The 15,551-nt window shown below is 40.5% G+C and overlaps 1 protein-coding gene across 1 annotated transcript in view; it reads left to right on the top strand.

Moving 5' to 3' along the window:
- The window catches only part of LOC118119074 (serine/threonine-protein kinase 32C), an 88,632-nt gene that overhangs the window by 68,367 nt on the left and 4,714 nt on the right, over positions 1-15,551 (top strand). The window contains exons 5-11 of the mRNA XM_035172756.2: positions 3,242-3,279; positions 4,494-4,583; positions 6,266-6,369; positions 6,496-6,612; positions 9,901-10,026; positions 10,579-10,707; positions 13,550-13,617. Of these exons, the coding sequence (XP_035028647.1) occupies positions 3,242-3,279; positions 4,494-4,583; positions 6,266-6,369; positions 6,496-6,612; positions 9,901-10,026; positions 10,579-10,707; positions 13,550-13,617 (672 nt within the window). The remainder of the gene's footprint in view (positions 1-3,241; positions 3,280-4,493; positions 4,584-6,265; positions 6,370-6,495; positions 6,613-9,900; positions 10,027-10,578; positions 10,708-13,549; positions 13,618-15,551) is intronic.

The following is a 15,551-nucleotide window of genomic DNA, read 5'->3' as shown; positions in this document are numbered from 1 at the left end:
GTCCTGTCGACAAATCTTATTCTTCCAGAGGGATGCAAACAGGACTGTAAACTGTACCCTCTGCATTTTGCTTACTTCTCTATCCATAAAATCATGGCCACTGTATTGGAAAGAATGATTTTGTCATCTGCTATTTTGAAATCTTAACTTTATTAATTATGCTGCATTAATATTTTATAAGATCTAAAAAATAAGCAAAAGCTAGCAAATTGTCTTTTTGTATGAATTCAGTTTCTCCTTTGGTCTTGTTGTAGGCTGAAGTTATCGCCTTACTTAAGGCTTTTATTTATGCTACTTTACATATCTAAACATAGCCCTCATGTGTGTTCCAGTAATTGTTTCCATCCATCATCTCCAACCATGGTGTACTGGCTTTTTGTCCAAATATGCTGAGTGCAGCAGTAAGTGTCTGTGCAGTCCACTAAGTGAAAGAGCCGGATCCCTGCAGACTGCAGATTTAGTGCCCCAGATGGCTAAAAAACAGTTTGAACCTTGTTCAAAACCTCCTTTGGGCTACATCTCATCCCTCAAACAACAGAGACACAGAGACACAGAGACACACAGAGACAGAGAGAGAGAGAGAGAGAGAGAGAGAGAGAGAGAGAGAGAGAGAGAGAGAGAGAGAGAGAGAGAGAGAGAGAGAGAGAGTGTTTGTCGCTCTGCCAACTTGCGCGTCTGTGGAATGTGAATCATTCCTGTATTTTCTGATTTACCTGCATGAGATACAAAAGTACTGAATAAATCAGGTCTACATAAATAAGCTTAGCTTTCAAACATTGAATAACTAGTCAGACATTTGGGGAAATAAACACATATGCTTTTTTGTTAAGCTTGTTAAAGGACAAAATTGATCTTCTTCATGTGTGTGTTCAACATAAAGCTGGGTCCAGGAGATGGTTAACTTAGCCTAGCATACAGACTGAAAACAGGAAGGCACAGTTAGCCGTGCTCTGTTCAGAGCTAAAACAAAAAGGCAGATGTAAAAATGACAAGTGATTGTCTAACAACTACTTCTTCACAATTTTGGAGCAGTGTATTCAGAGCCTATTGTGGTTGCCTAGCAACCACAGGTTGATGCTGAGACATCAAGACTCACTGATGATTAATGGTATTGTTCTTGTTATTAACATTATTGTGCAAGTTCCAAAATGATACACTGTTCGTTTAACTAAAAGCAAGATTCTAGCATTAGTATAGAACAAATATCCATATCCATATAAGTGTTTGTGTGCTGCATAAAGATTCATGTATATAATAATTCTCATTTGCTATAATATAGGCTACAGTATAGTATTTAACAGGTTCAACAAATGACTTACCCTTGTTTTGCCACACAACAGGTTGCTATTGTCTCTCTTTTCTTTTTCCAATATGTTCATAACGTACATTTAGAAAAACGTGACGGATCATAACTGTGTCTGAGCCTTTTTAGTGTTTTTTCATCCACTCCTTGACATCAACTGTTCAGCCTTTGATACAGTTGTGTCATGTAATCCCTGGGTATCCATGGCCGTCCCCTTCTCTACAATTTAGTTCCACCCCGTAAGTTTTTTGGCAGGAGAATACTATACAATTATTTTGTTGCACCAACTGAAGGAAGAAGGGTCTCTGGTCTCCTAGCAACAGTCAGCTGCCACCATGCCCAAGGAGGTAAAATTAGTCCTACGAGAAGAGTAAAGTGGAGTCCCTCTTCTTCTCTTCTCTTCTCTCCTCTTCTCTTCGTGTCTTCTCTTCGTGTCTTCTCGTCGTCTCTTCTCTTCTCATCTCTTCTCATCTCTTCTACACTTAACATGTTAAAAGCTTTACTTGTGAGATCACCTCACACAGGAGGTTTCTTCCTTGACAAAATAAGAATTCACTTTACATGCTGTTTCATGTTGGATTAGTGTTTCCGTGCTCGCTCCAAAATGAATTAAACGTTAAGTGAATTTTGTACTTCAAACAGAATGGCGCTGTAGCTGGCAGTTCAATCAGGATTCCTCCTGTGAACATGTATGTATTTCCCTCCAGCCCTGTGCTGCTGGATCTGTCTTCCCCGCCACCGCCACCTCCATCCCTTCCCTGCAAGAGTTTTGGCAGACGATACTAGCATCAGCTTGGCGTTGAGGGCCGGCAGCGAACACGTGTGTCTATGGGGTGTGCCGATTCTCTCTGCGGACTCTGTGTATTCTCCACACCAGTGTGACGTGCGGCATAATTAAATAAGCTGTGTGCACTCCGTTAATTGCCTGTGGAGGGCTTGGAAGGGCTGGGAAATGTCGAGATGTGTGTGCACGGGTGTGAGTGTGTACCTGAGTAAGTGTAGCATTGATGCCCAGTGTAAAAAGTGTGTGCAGACAAAGATAGAGCCTCCAGGGGGATTGGTGATGGTTATGTTCTCATGTGCTCAGGCAACGCTTGAAATATAGGGAATTAGTATTTTCTCCCCCTCTATCCCTCTCACACACACACACACACACACACACACACACACACACACACACACACACACACACACACACACACACACACACACACACACATTGGACCAACAACATGTTGCTCCAACATGTTATTCACACATGCATCAGTCTACAAACACCTCCTACTGACTTTCACATCCATATCATATCCCTGTCTTTCCCACAAACTATAATGGCTTGAGTCATTGTGTTTGACTTCACTAAGAATTACAGAAATACTGTAAATTTTGGTATTTGAACACATTGAATAAGTGAAACTTACAATAACAGCTAAGTACACTATGAAAATATAAGATTTTACTGGTTTCATGCTTTAAAAACCCTGATTACAGTTTTCCAGTGTCAAATTGCTTTGACCTGTAGGCGCCTGCATGAACCCAATGTTCGACTTACAGCATTTTTGTTTATTTCATGTTTAGAGATTTCTGTCTGCGCTGTTTGGTTAAGGCTCCTCTCACTGGTTTGACGTGAGCAGGGCTCCGTTAAATAAAATATTGTGTCACTCATCTCGACACCAAGACAAAATAAATCTTAATCAAAGTTTAATGACAGTTGTGGGGTTGTTAACTTATGTCGTCAGCCAAGTCTGATCTCAGGCAGATAAACAGCTTTTGAAGTTTAAATTTCTTAATTTACAAAACCTAAACTATTTCAATGTTAAACTCAAATTTTTGGTTAACCTGCTGTGCCTATTTACTGTATAAAACAAATACTCTTTTCAGGGCTATTAAGGGGATTTTTTTGTGATGCCTGTGCATGTCTGTGTTTGTCTTTTTCAGAGATGTCAAGCCAGACAATATCCTGCTGGATGAGCAAGGTAAGGATGTAAACTGTTAACTTTGTGTGTGTGTGTGTGTGTGTGTGTGTGTGTGTGTGTGTGTGTGTGTGTGTGTGTGTGTGTGTGTGTGTGTGTGTGTGTGTGTGTGTGTGTGTGTGTGTGTGTGTGTGTGTGTGCCTATCTGGATAGGAAGAGTTAATGGACATATCTATCTCTCTGTCAGAACTTTTTTTATATTTCATATACATTCATTATCAGTAATTTCATATATATTCAATCAGTCATATTTGTCTGATCTAATCCTTGCGATCTGTGCTGATGGTCTCACATGACATCGACCACTTGTTTCATAACTATGGGCGTACCTCAAGGTTCTGTGCTTGGCCCATCATTATTGACATCCTAAAATATAAATTTATATGCAGATGATACAAATAATTTCTTTGAAAATGTCTGTTCTCTGACTCTGAAAAATTGTATTCTATTCTCATCAACCAATGGTTCTCTCTTCCTTCAATTCACACATATTCCACCTTAAAAAAGCTTGATGCAGTTTCCACTGTTTCATTTATGAATCACCAAAAATGTCTTTGCGACAACTACTGTCCATTACAGCAGATCTGAGGACTGCGTACCTCTTTACACCCCACCAGTAAATGCTGAACATGGACTGACTGCCTCCTAGTACATTGCACCATATATGTAGAGAGAATTACAAAGGACTTAAAGGTCATTGTTTTGTTACTGATGATGTTTGAATGTGCTTATTATTGACTTGCTGTGTGTCTTCATGTTTTCTTATTTCCTCTGCTGTAATCAGATTTTTGTGCAAAACAGATGCTGGGCTCAGTGAGATAAACAGATTAAATAAGGTTCTACGTAGATTGCATCTTTGTGTCCGGCGCATCCTCAATTTAAGCTGTTATATGCTCTTCATAGTGTACAATGCCAAAACAAAATGCACAGTATACAGAGAGCAGTGAGGTTGAGTCCATCCTGACAAGTAAGACAAACAGTAATGACCCTGCAGGCTACTAATGAATCACAGCAGGAACGAGGTCAGAGGAGTCAGGGATGTTTATCTGCTACACAAAACCATGAGGACACATTAATCCAGTTTACTGAAATGTCAGGACTTACATTGCACATCGACATGTTTCCTCTTCATGTGATTAGAGACAGTCATGACAAAATTATCAAGTTCAGATGGATTTTGTTTTGATGGCGGTTTTTTTGTGCTTGCGTCTTCTCAGGTCATGTTCACTTGACGGACTTCAACATTGCAACAATAATAAAGAATGAAGAGAGAGCCACGGCCTTAGCTGGGACCAAGCCCTACATGGGTAACTTTGATTAACCGTTGCACCACAACCATCTCATCAACTATGTCTAGTGTCATCATGGAGGTCTCATTTGTTTCTAGGGTTAGGGTTAAGGTTATGGGTTAGGACAAGAAGAAGGTTATTGTATTCCATGCACAGGAAAATTGTGCAGTGTTGGATTGAAAAAGATATGGTCTCTGAATTTTGTCGAAATTTATTTGACTTGCATAAAATATTTTTGAAATTGTTATGCAAATATTAGCCATACTAAGATGAGGCAAATGTATTGTAGGTATGTGACAAGCTTACAGTAAATACATTGTGTTCAAAATTAGATACTGCTGCTGGAGGGTGCTCGACTAGATTACTTGCACACTTGTCGTCACTTGTGTGAATTAAATGTTAGAATTTACAGATCCTTTGTTTATTCGTGGGAAGCTGAGACAAACAGACTGTCCTGTCTTGTCTGGTGTTTGCTGAAGAGAAGATGAGCAGCTTCTGGTGATAGGGTGAATCTGGGTAATCTGGGACATTGGGTAATGTGGGACACGTAAGCTCCAGTCTGTTTATTTTCTGTTCTAACTAAATCGAGTCAACAGGACTTTTGCATGGACATCATGTGCCTGAAATCACATAACTTCATGGGGGTGATGTCACAGAAAGGGGTGGGGCAAGTGCCAATCAGAAGCCCCTCTTTGGAATTGCATGACACAGTTAATGACCTAAGATTCTGACAAGATTAATGTTAAGGATATAAATCTTTCATAAATAAGACAATGTTCCTAATTGTTATATGTTGAGTTGTTGAAAATGTGTTTAATGTGTTGACTTTTTTTTTTAAAGCTGGCCCACTTTATTAAATACGGTTGATAATGTGGGACAGCAGGCTTTGGGTAATCTGGGACAGTCATTTAAATTCTCTAAATGGGGAAATATGCATTTAGGGACTTCCTGAAGTAAAACAATGATACACTAAAGGGATGTAGCATATTGTCAAAAGCACAGAAGAGTCTGTCCTGGGATCTGCAGCCACTGGTTTCACCAAACGTGGAGAAGACAATGGGCTGATCGATGATGATGATGATGGTCTCTCACGTGTTAGGACTGTTTGTTCCCCAAGTAGCCCCAAGAGAATGGTGAATTATTGAGTGAATAATCTGTTATTATTATTCCTTGCTGCTGATTGAATTTTAATTGATTGTTTAAAATGTGATACACCTTTAATAGAATGTTTTAAATATATATTATAATTACTTTATTTAAGATAAGGTTCTTTATGAAGAAATAGGACTTTGTAAGTCAATATGAACTAATGACATTTCTATGAATAATATACATTTTCTTAGTCATTTTTTCAGAATGCTTTTAAAGAATTGGTAATATTGAGCTTGTCATGCATAAAGCAAGGTGATTTCGGCCTTTTTAAAGACTAATACAAGTGTCCCAGATTACAAAGTGACCTGTGCCAGATTATCAAATGTTGTATTTTGGCACAAAGACCACTAAAAGCTGTTTCATGTCTCCTCTGAGTATGATATCTCCATGTGTGAAACAGATATCGGAATTAGTCGCAGAAATCCAAATTGCAAAACATGTCACAGATTACCCGGAATCCCCCTGTTTGTCAAAAGAACATGTGCTTTTTGATCAAGTGTCCAAAAGCCTTTTCTGCTACCCAAGAGATTCTCTGCCTGTGCTTTCAGCCCCAGAGATCTTCCAGTCCTTTGTAAGTGGAGGGTCGGGCTACGCCATTGAAGTCGACTGGTGGTCACTGGGGGTGACAATCTTCGAATTGTTGCGTGGATGGGTGAGAAATGATGGCAATTTGATTTTTCATGTTGCAAAAGATTGCAGAAGCTGAGCTAGCTCATCCAACCCTCTTTTTCTTGATTTTCCTACTTTCCCTCTTTGTCTCACCCTGTTTCCATCCCAGAGGCCCTATGAGATACATGCCAGTAACTCAGTGGAGTCGCTGATTCAGCTCTTCAGCACAGTCAGCGTGCAGTACAGCCCGACCTGGCCCAAGGACCTGGTTTCCCTCTTGAGGAAGGTGAGCTGGACTCAGTGGGACGTCATTTACTTTAAGCTCTGTCAGTTAAATAGTAGGATTTGCTTCTCGATTCAAAACTCAGAAATCTTGTACTGCTGAGAGATTCCATTACCATGAAATTGGAGCAGTGGTAGAGGTGGGGGATTTTGGTGTTTTATATCACTAATATAAATGTTACTTAGATAATGGAAAGCTGCTGAGATTTATGAAAATAATTGGACATGCTGAGTCTCTCTTTTTTCTTGCGCATAATTATCTGATTTTGGAAGAAGTTTGATGATGAAGATCCTGCTTTGCTAAATGTTTTTCCTCCAGCTTCTGCTTGATTTGTGGAGCAGTGGGCAGTTGTCCAACTTTTATGTTATTCATTCATTAGTTATACATTTCTAGTTTATTTTTGATAAAATGTTCATGTTGTCCATTCTGTGGTGAAACCAGACTTATTTACCTCAAAATACCAAAGAAAATTAGTTGAGCAGAAATTAGAACTTTATTACTTACTCAATAAACAGAGCAACTGTATATATATCATTAATTAAAGATTAAAGCGACATTTCTGATAAAGGGAAATCAACCTAAACTAACACTGACCCCACAGCCTGAACGCAGATGGTTTTCCCTAGCAAGAGGAGCAGGAGGGAAGGAGGGCAGGGATATAGGGGTGGTATCGGGGTACATACTGAAGCCACAGGAACAGAGGATGCAGGTACTGTGGGGGGACTGGAGCTGGAGGGGGGGAGGATGAGCTGAGACCCTCTGGGCAAAGGAGAAGAAAAACGACAGATGGGAATCTGAGGGATGGAAGCACTAAAACAGAGCAAGTGGGTGAGAGGAGATAGGTGTGTGTGTGTGTGTGTGTGTGTGTGTGTGTGTGTGTGTGCGTGTGTGTGTGTGTGTCAAAACAAGTAATTTGACCTCATATTGAGGCTCAAAATGTTCTTTACTTACACATGAGAATGTGCCAGTTGGATGAGATAATTCCATTTACGTAAAATTGAAATAAATCTGCGCAACACTTTCTGGAATCAGGCTTAATTACCGTCTACATTCTTCTAGTTTGTATCAAAATGTTATCAAGTGACACTGTGGTGGAACAAATTATTTGGCTCTTTTTCTTTAGTCATTTTAAGATTATGGAGTGGGTAAGAGAACACGTGGCTTGTTTGAAAAGGATATTTTTCTGTTTGGCAGAGTGTACATGTGAGCATGAGTGCGTGCATGTGCTCTGTGTCTGAGTGTTCTGGACGGAGCGTGGGTCTCTTCCGCTCTGCTGCTGATCGATTACCAACGTCTGGACTCCACCCAGACAGACCTTACCCGCCCTGCAGGAGAAAACCGAATCAGCCTGTGACCCAAGGAAGGAATAAAAGCACAGGAAGAGAATTAGCGCGACAACAAAACCCACATCCTATTTTCATTTCCAGTGTTTACCCTGAGGTGCAGAACCAAACAGATGCTATTCCATTAAAAATACCACTGTATCAGCACTGGCTTTTCTTTCATCCCAGGATTAGGGGGCTCCACTTGTGTGTGGCATTCATCTGACTTGATCAGTGCAACAATTTTGTTCCAAGCCTGATGAGATGATTGATGAACAGTGCCCCCTGTTGGTTGGTTTACCAGTAGGGGCTTGGAATGTATCACTTTTCTTTCTGGTCTATTATGCAGTTTATTTTATGAAGTAAAATAAAGAACCATTTATTTAAAACAAATCTATAGTAAATAAATAGTGAAAACTGAACTTCATCCTAAAATATATTTAAGAATAGAAACAAGTCTTTACAAAGGTTTTTTATTTCAATTTGATAAGAATTTCACTTTTAATTTAATTTAATTTCAGTTTTTATTGAGAGCTTTCAGCCAATCACATGCAAGCGTGCCCGACAACTGCTGACCAATTTTACGGAGCGGGCTCATGAATGTGGCCATGTCTCCCATCAGCTGGAGCAGCAACAGTGTCAGACTGATGGCTTTCTTCACAGCCGACACTGTGACTGCTCCTCTGGCAGGAAAAGCACAGGCAGAATCCATGACATTAAAATCCACTGCATGTCACTTAGGTGAGGTGTTTCCAGTGTGCATGTGCGCACGCGGCCTCACTGACAGGGCTCACACATGGAAATGAACCATCGTTTCTGCTTCATTTGCTCCACATGCTTTTGCAGCTGTAAATAAACACCATAGGCAGACACAGTACTGTGACTAATCTCACATTTATTTAGCCTAACGCTGCAGATGCTGCCTCCCTAACAGCCTAACTAGCACGGAAAGGTAATGGGCTTGAATTTAAAGTAAAGAGACTATTAACCGCAGCAGCTAGTTAATGTTCCTCTGAGAAAGACAAACAACTCTGTGTAAAGCAACAGTCTTTCTACTGCTAAAACTACAGTCTCCTTATTTTGATGCCAAGCTGGCCAGCCCGTGGACTGAATATAAAGATGGATGGCATGACTGCTCCTCAAAAGTGAAGCCAAAGCGTCTCAATCACCACCTGGTGGCTGCCTGCAGTAATACTCATAAATCCTGCCTCATCCATGTTAGTCAGCTAGCTACTGACAGTGTAGTTAGCTGGCTGGATCATACTCTGTTACTTTGGGGCTCCATAGTTTTCTTGATGCTTAACAAAAACAGCAAAACAACATAAACTCATAATTGCATCTGTGACGCAGGAGGTAGAGCGGGCCGCCCACTAACCAGAAGGTTGGTGATTCAATCTCCAGCTCCTCCAGTCTGCATGACGCTTCAATAGGCATGACACTGAACTGTGCTGGCAGTGTGTAAATGGTGTGTGATAAATGGGTAAAAAAGATGTTTACTGTAAAACACTTTGATTGGTCGATAAGACTAGAAAAGTGTTGTATAAATACAGCCCATTCATTCCTTTTAATGTCAAGACCTATCTATCTTCATTCTAAAAAACAATCAATAACTCTGAACTCATATATAAATGAAAATATTTGATATCAAACATTAACATTTTTATGGCGAAAGACCTTCAGGGAAGCCAGGAAGGAGTACACATTTAAAAGAACGTTTTCAGCTCCTTCCTATTTGAAATAGCCCAGACACTTTGTATTCGAGACTGCACAGTAAAAAGGAAAGAAACCAACAAATGGATTTTTATTTTACACTCACATTCGAGTTTATTTCACCTCCCAGTGAGAAGAGTCTGGCTGTGACTGAGGAGAGAAGTTGTGAAGGTGATATAGCTACTGGGGAGGTGACATGATGTAGGTGACATTGCTGTGTGTGTGTGTGTGTGTGTGTGTGTGTCTCCTTTGCTTCTAGCTACTGACAGTGAACCCAGAGCATCGTTTCTCCCGTGTGTCCGACATGCAGACATCTCCCTACCTCGCTGACGTTAACTGGGACGCCGTGTATGAGAAGAAGATGGAGGCCGGATTTGTCCCTAATGTTAGTTTGAAGAGATCTCATATCCACTTGTACACACACACACACACACACACACACACAAACACAGACACACACACACACACACACACACACATCTTACATATATATATACAATCTTTGTCTTACTGTATTGGTGGGGGACTCGCCATTCCGAGCCCCCTATACTACCCTTAACTATCGCAACAAAGCTCCCCACTCTCACACACACACAGACACACACTGTGTACATGCACATTTAACACAAGCACACTTAGGCACTTCCTCGTGTTTGCTGAACGTAATGAGGATGTGTAACAACTAAATAATGCAAAGGAAATTGAACATGGCTTCTCTATGGTTTCTCACTATAGTGTGTGTGCACATGCACTCACTGAACATTTGTGTGTGCATGCAAGTGTATTAATGTGTTATTCAGTACATTGACTTAAGTGTGAACTTTGCGTTTGTGCACTCTGTGGCTCTGCGGCTGATTTATGATCCTTTGTGCATGTGTGCGTGTGTGTTTGTGTTTCTAATTATCTGATAATTATCTCATGCATCTCCCGTCTACAGAAAGGTCGCCTCCACTGCGACCCCACCTTTGAACTGGAGGAGATGATCCTGGAGTCGCGTCCCCTTCACAAGAAGAAGAAGAGGCTGGCCAAGAACCGGTCTCGAGACAACAGCAAGGATTCACAGTCTGTGAGTGACATGGCACAGTCTTGTAAATCCCCCAGAGTCAGACCTAGCCAGGAACTTTAAAGTGCATCATTAATTGTGTTTCTATTTACCAATTTGGAAAAAGTGGCTTTAACTTATTAATAGTATCTTCAATGATGAATATGCACATGACTTGTTTTTAATTCATAATTTTTTATATAAATGTGAGAGAATGGTGGGAAAACACCCACTACAATTTGTAACATGTCCCCACAGAGCCCAGGAGGGTCGACAAATTACCTGCTTTGTCTGATCAGCCATCAAAAATTCAAAGAATATGTATTTTTACAAAAAACAAAGGAAAGTGCTTTGTGTACACATGCTCCGTGTGTGTCTTTCAATGATTCTTCCAAAAGACACGCTTTCATTCGTTAGTTTAGCTACTTACCTGCACAATCTGTCGTATATTAGCCTTAGATACAATAGATAAAATACTGAAATATCTCATAACCTCAGAAGTAAAAGCATAATGTTGGGTTGAGAAGGAGGTTTTAGCAGCTGTGAGGATGAAGGCAGAATTCGAGATGTCGCTGCATCTGTTAAAAGCCCTTTACTCCCTTTGACAATAGAAAGGGCTATGTTTAGCTTTGCTCACATGTGAAAGGGTTATTTGCCTTTATGCCATGCCTTGGTTTGCTGTGTCTCTGTTTATTTAATCATTGGTCTCCTTGTGCAGATCAGATTAGTTCATCATTTTCAACATCTAGCTTCTAAAAAGTAAATTAATATGTGGAGGGCACATGCACATGTGTCTCAGCAAACCATTACCTGCTGCATAGAAGGATTCCTCAGAGATACGGCCTAGTGGAGATAACAATGCAACTCAGGTTTACCCCGGTCTCCGCTCTGTCACTTCTCGTCAAAACTGCATATTTTTAGATTGGCGGTGGGCCAATTCCCAGCATCTGCTTTTTCTCCGCTATATTGAATTATCTCAGCTGAGAGTGAGTAATACTTTGGTAGTGGGCATAAAGAGAGACTTCCTGTTCATGTGAGCTATCTTAGAGGTACCCTGATTATTTGGGATCCTTTGAAATAAAAATAAAAATAAACTCCATCCTGAACAGGCCACAGAACAAGGTGAAGCATCATATTATGAAATTAAAGGAATAGTTCAAACTTTTGGGAAACGTTGCTTATTCCCTTTTTTTGCTGAGAATAAAATGAGAGGATTGATGCCATTCTCATGTCTGTACAGTAAATATGTAGCCACAGACAGCAGCTGATGTAATGTGATGATGAATGAACTTTGATGGTGTTGGTAGTTGACTTGTTTTTTCATTTGGACAAAACCATGTTTACTGTTTCCACATTTAAGGCTGAAAGCTATTGATTGCTAAGCTAACCACCTGCAGAGTCCAGCTTCATATCTATCTCCTATTTCCAGAAATCTCTGTCTGTCTGTGGCTCACATATCTCAAGAACTGTTTATCTTATCGGCTTCACACTTTGCATGTAGTGTTGATTTTGTGCGATTTGGACAAGCGACATGTCCAATATGAATAAACCTTGAATGATCAGGCAGCCAGTGCTCTGTAGCAGTGGCGGTTTGGACTCATCAATGTAAGAGAAGTTGTTAAACACAATAATAGCCACATTCACGATGACAGCAACAAACAACTGATTCTCCAGTTCAGGGTTCTGCGCACTGAGTGGAGCTTCACTTGAACTTTGAACAAAAAGGTGAACAGATGTTTGTGCAGCAGCGATGGGGCAGCTTCAGGGTTCTGTGGACTGAGTGCAGCAGTTGGTCTTTACTTGCCACGGCTCAATTACTGCAGGTCACAGTTTCAGAAGGAAAACTGCAACCATCAGCACCACAGACCAGGCACTGGACCGGTTTACTTTAAAATGTAATAGAGTGGTTTCAATCTTCTGACCTGATTCTCAGCATCAAACATATTTCGTAACTTTTTTATGTTGCAGCAAACATAGTCTGGTTCTTAGTGTCGCAGTGACATCAGGTTGATGTAAATGTAATAACTCGTGTGCTTTGGACTCTTCCTCTGACAGAAAATGCTACGGAAATAATGCTTAGTTTCAGCCTTGAAAAATCACTAATTAAATCAAAGACAAGTCATCACATATGATATATCTTGTTCTTGTTTTCATATCCCCTGTGTGTGCTGGGAGCAGAGTTATTGTGCACACACAGGATTTGTGTCCCTTTGTCTCTCCTGCATTTGTTATGTGTGATTGAGAAATTATTTACCACAGACAGGAGATATCCCCTCCGTATTCATGAGAAACAGCCTGTTCCCATCTGACAGTCATCATGACATCAGTGGTATTAACGTCAGTGGTGTGTGTGTGTGCGTGAGTGTTATCTGTATGGATCAGCGTGTGCAAGGAGTGTGTACCTCTAAAAAGCGAGGGTTATGGAACTTGTGTGTGTGTGTGTGTGTGTGTGTGTGTGTGTGTGTGTGTGTGTGCGTGCGTGTGTGCGTGCGTGCGTGCGTGCGTGCGTGCGTGCGTGCGTGCGTGCGTGCGCTCATACTGCATTATTACCCAGATTATTAAATTATGAAGCCTTCAGTGCTGTTGTCATGGCCTCAAGTGCTTTTGGAAATATGAGCTTCTATTTTTGTCTCGGGCCAAACATCCAATTTGAGGAGGGCTCACAAACAATTCATGACTTGTTTAAAAAGAGCAATGAAGGAAGGGAAAACAAGGAATGAGTAAAAAGACATTTTCAGAGGCCGCAGAGGTTACACAGTTGACTGATGGAGTTTTATTTGTAGTTTTGGACGACGATGATGAGGTTGATGTGGAAGAAGATGATGGTGGCGATGATGATGATGCCTATTGTTTTGACTGCCTGCAGGAGAATGACTACTTACAGGAGTGCCTTGACGTGGTGCAGCAAGAGTTCATGATCTTCAACCGGGAGAGGTAAGAGAGCCGCAGAGCAGAAGAGCAGCAGACCAGATATAACGTGGGCTAAATGCAGACTTTCCTCTTCAGACATTTAACAGTATCAAGGCAACATATAGCAAAGTATGTAAATGTATTTATTACCCTCCTGATGTCTTATCAGGGTGGGAGCTATCCTGCCTTCATGTCTCTGTGGAAGAGCCCTGGAGTGAGACCCCAGATGTGAGACCCCAGCCATTTGCAAAGAGACACCATAAAGTTAAGGCTTCAAGAGGCCATAAAGTAAAAGTCTCTGACCAATAATCGTAAACCTAAAGTTGCCCTTTTAGATAAACAATCTGGTCACTCTTCCACATACACGTCTGCTCATGCAACATCACATCCACAAATGACAAAATGTCCATTACACCTTTTAGACCAAATGCAAAGGGGAAAATAACACAATTACTCTGCTTGATTTGCACTTAAACAAATATATGCAGCTCCTTTTAGAACCAACAATGATAAGTACCAAACACAATACTAAGATAAGAACATTGGGTCAAAGTTGAAGTCAGAGGTGGATGTTTACTGTTGACCTGTTATTTACCATTAGCCCATGCAGATGTCTGACCAACTGTGTTTCCTGACTATTACTCCTGCAGTTATCTTGCCAGGTACAATAATATAATAACTTTTAAATACATGTAAATCATATTATAATATGTAAATGATGATCAAATCTACAAAAACCAATCCCAATCTGTTAAAAAGGAAGAAACTGTAGTTCTACTTTGATCATAATAATTCGTTTTATTGAATAAAAAGGAAACATTTGCCTCACTGTCACCTGCACTTGAACCATGACTGTTACTTAAAGCGTGGATTAAAGTGGAGCTAACACTGAACATAGCCTGAAGCGTCACTGCTGTGTAAAATAGCAGAGGGAACACTAACGCTGGGTGAGGAAAGTTAGGAACTTATATCAGCTGCAGTTTGTGAAGAGAGGTGCAGAAAATACTAATTTATGACCATTATAAGTCAAAACCATAACATTTTTAATTAAGTTACTGGTATAGAAAGTCAGCTTAGAGGAGAGCATTGTATATTACTCTACACTATATGACAGGCCTCTTTAATGACATGACATTGGTTTATAAATCACCCAGCTATGCATCATCTATACCACTTATCTAATAAGGGCCACAGGGGGAGCTGGAGCTAATTCCAGCTGACATTGTGCGAGAGGCGGTTTACACCCTGGAAAGGTCAGCAGCGTATCACAGGGTCAACATGCAGAGACAAACAACCATTCACACTCACATTCACACCTACACACTATTCTGAGTCTCCAATTAACCTAAGATGCATGTTTTGGGGAGGAAGCCAAAGCAGCACGCAGGCATGAGGAGAGCATGCAAACACGGAGAGATCCTGTTTGGCAGTTAAGTTCAAACCCAGAACCTCCTCGCTGTGAAGCCAAATATACACAGCACATCCTAAATAAAGAGCGAGAGGTCCATATATCACAGAACATGTGTGTATCTGCAGTGTGAGAGGAGGAATATCGGTTCAGCGCTGCTCTGAATTATTGCCTCATTTATTATTGACCAGGTCCTGCCACTGCAACATTACTGAAATCCTTCTGTGTGGGAAAAGTCTTATTATATCCTATTGCTCTAATTAATTGCTACTTCCATTTATAATGGAGGCCGTAATCATCTGGAGTTGTACAGAGCAGAGAAGAGCACTCTACAATAAGCTCAAGGTCTTTCTTTACATTCAACTACTAGCTGCTTGTTTCTGTGTGTGTATGGTGGATTTAACTACTTACTTACATACTTGTATTTCTGAAAAATTAAGAAAACATAAAAAATAACTTAAGAGGCATTATGTAAGGTGTATAACTTTTTAACTAACCCTCATGCACATGTTGTAACATTACATGTGTGTTTTTATCTGTTTCCCCCCTC

This window comes from Hippoglossus stenolepis, chromosome 12 (genome assembly GCF_022539355.2).
Source record: "Hippoglossus stenolepis isolate QCI-W04-F060 chromosome 12, HSTE1.2, whole genome shotgun sequence".
NCBI classification, from domain to species: domain Eukaryota; kingdom Metazoa; phylum Chordata; class Actinopteri; order Pleuronectiformes; family Pleuronectidae; genus Hippoglossus; species Hippoglossus stenolepis.
The sequence above is the reverse complement of the archived record's forward strand: the minus strand, read 5'-3'. Positions and strand labels throughout refer to the sequence as shown.